General features: G+C 36.7%; 1 protein-coding gene across 1 annotated transcript; it reads left to right on the forward strand.

The window, feature by feature from the left end:
• Positions 1-626: 626 nt before the first annotated feature.
• LOC125494720 (uncharacterized) lies at positions 627-2,042 on the forward strand. The gene is made up of 2 exons (XM_048638467.1): positions 627-792; positions 1,249-2,042. The coding sequence occupies exons 1-2, from the start codon at positions 627-629 to the stop codon at positions 2,040-2,042; spliced, it is 960 nt and encodes a 319-aa protein (XP_048494424.1).
• Positions 2,043-2,264: the final 222 nt, after the last annotated feature.

Raw genomic sequence — 2,264 nt, forward strand, 5'->3', positions numbered from 1 at the left:
TTGATGATTTAGTGTATCCAACCTTCAAAGAAGCTTGCTATGCAAGGGGGCTGCTTGATGGTGATAAGGAATACATAGACGCCATAACAGAGGAAAGCTTTAGAGAAACGGGGCATTATCTAAGGAATCTATTTTGCATATTTCTTATGTCTGGTAGCTTATCTAAACCAGAAGACATATGGGAAAAGACATGACACCTACTATCTGATGGCATTCTATATAAACAATGTCGTATTCATAAAACAAAGGTACAAGCTACACTACTTTGCGTAATTACATTTTTATCGCTTACTTGCATGTTTAATAATTGTGCAACGAAAAAGGCGCATGATGACATCAATCGAGGAAGCTAAGATTAAATCTTCTCTATTATGTTGCTGATTTAACTCTAATAGATGACCAAATTCAAACTTTTGCACTGACAAATATTGAAGCTAAACTACAAAGTAATGGTAGTAGCCTTGGAAAATTCAGTGAGATGCCTTTTCCATATGAATTAGTCGTGTTTGAAGGTCAAAATAAGCTAATAGCGGATGAGCTTTCATATGACATACCCTCATTAATTCAAGAGTATGACAAACTGTTTCCATGTCTAACTGAAGAACAACTAATGGTTTTCAACGAAAATGGACTCTATTAATGGCCAATCAGGAGGTGTCTTTTTCGTATACGGATATGGAGGCACGAGTAAAGCATACATTTGGAGGACATTGTGTGCTGCAATTAGGAAGATGGGTGAAATTGTTTTGCCGGTGGCATCAATTGGAATTGCGTCCCTACTTCTTCCAAAAGGTCGAACCGCTCATTCAAGGTTCAGCCTCCATTGAATGTTTGTGGAAACTCTACGTGTGTAGGTATTCAGCCTGGTTTTTACTTAGCTGCATTGCTCATGAGAACAAAGCTAATTATTTGGGATGAAGCACCAATGATGCACAAATATTGCTTTGAAGCACTTGATAGGAGTTTATAGGACATTATGCAAGCTGTTGATCGAGCTAATTTGCATCGACCATTTGGAGGTAAAGTTCTTGTGTTTGGTGGTGATTTAAGACAGATTTTGCCTGTTATACCCATGTGTACAAGGCAAGACATAGTATTTGCGACCTTAAAACTCTTCGTTTCTATGGGATTCATGTATGGTTTTGAAGCTTACACGCATCATGAGACTTCAATCATGTTCTTCTTCGTCGACTGCTAATGAAGTAAAGGAGTTCTCAGAATGGATACTAAGCGTTGGTGATGGTTGAGGTGGAGGGCCCAATGATGGAGAAGTGGATATTGAAATCACTGAAGATATTCTTATAGACAGTGGAGATGACACCATATCATCAATTATCAACAGCACATACCCTTCACTCACTAATCACCTTTGGGAAGCCAAATACTTCCAAGAAAGAGCAATTCTAGCTCCAACTAATGAAATAGTTGAGAAGGTAGATGATCATGTGTTGTCCATAATTCCAGGTGATGAGAAAATTTACTTGAGTTGTGATGCAATTAGTAAAGATGAAGGGAACTTAGGGGCTCATAAAATATATTCTATTGAGTTCCTAAACACAATAAAGTGTCCGGGCATGCCAAATCATAGTATTAAGTTAAAAGTTGGTGCGCTGGTCATGTTGCTTCGTAAGATTGATCAGACATCTGGATTGTGTAATGGCACGAGGCTGGTATTCAAGCATTTAGGCAATCGAGTGATTGAAGCTACTGTCATTTCAGGGAGTAATGTTGGTGACAAGGTATTCATCCCACGAATGACACTAACACCGTCTGACTCAATAAAATTTCCTATTAGATTTCAAAGACGACAATTTTCTTTAACTTTGTGTTTTGCCATGACTATAAACAAAAGTCAAGGACAATCATTGTCGCACGTCGGGTTGTATTTACCAAGGCCTATTTTCAGTCATGGTCAGCTATATGTTGCTATTTTCCAAGTCACGAGCAAAAAAGGAATTATAATTCTTATTTGTGATAAAGAGAATAATATGTGCAAAACAACTACAAATGTTGTTTATAAGGAAGTGTTCCAAAATGTATAACTTCATACACATTTTTGTAATTGTTGTTATTATAACTTTTACTTATTGTTTCATTAGAAAATTTGTTGTCTATTATTCGTTTCAATGGAAACTTTTTCTTATTAAGCAAATCCCTTCTCGTGCATTTTTGCACGGGCCCAAAAACTAGTTTATATTGTAAAACTGAATTATTACAGAACTAGAAGAGAGATGAGCTATTTAAACCTAAGGGTTTTTTTCGGC

This window comes from Beta vulgaris, chromosome 2 (genome assembly GCF_026745355.1).
Source record: "Beta vulgaris subsp. vulgaris cultivar EL10 chromosome 2, EL10.2, whole genome shotgun sequence".
In the NCBI taxonomy this organism is placed as follows: Eukaryota; Viridiplantae; Streptophyta; class Magnoliopsida; order Caryophyllales; family Amaranthaceae; genus Beta; species Beta vulgaris.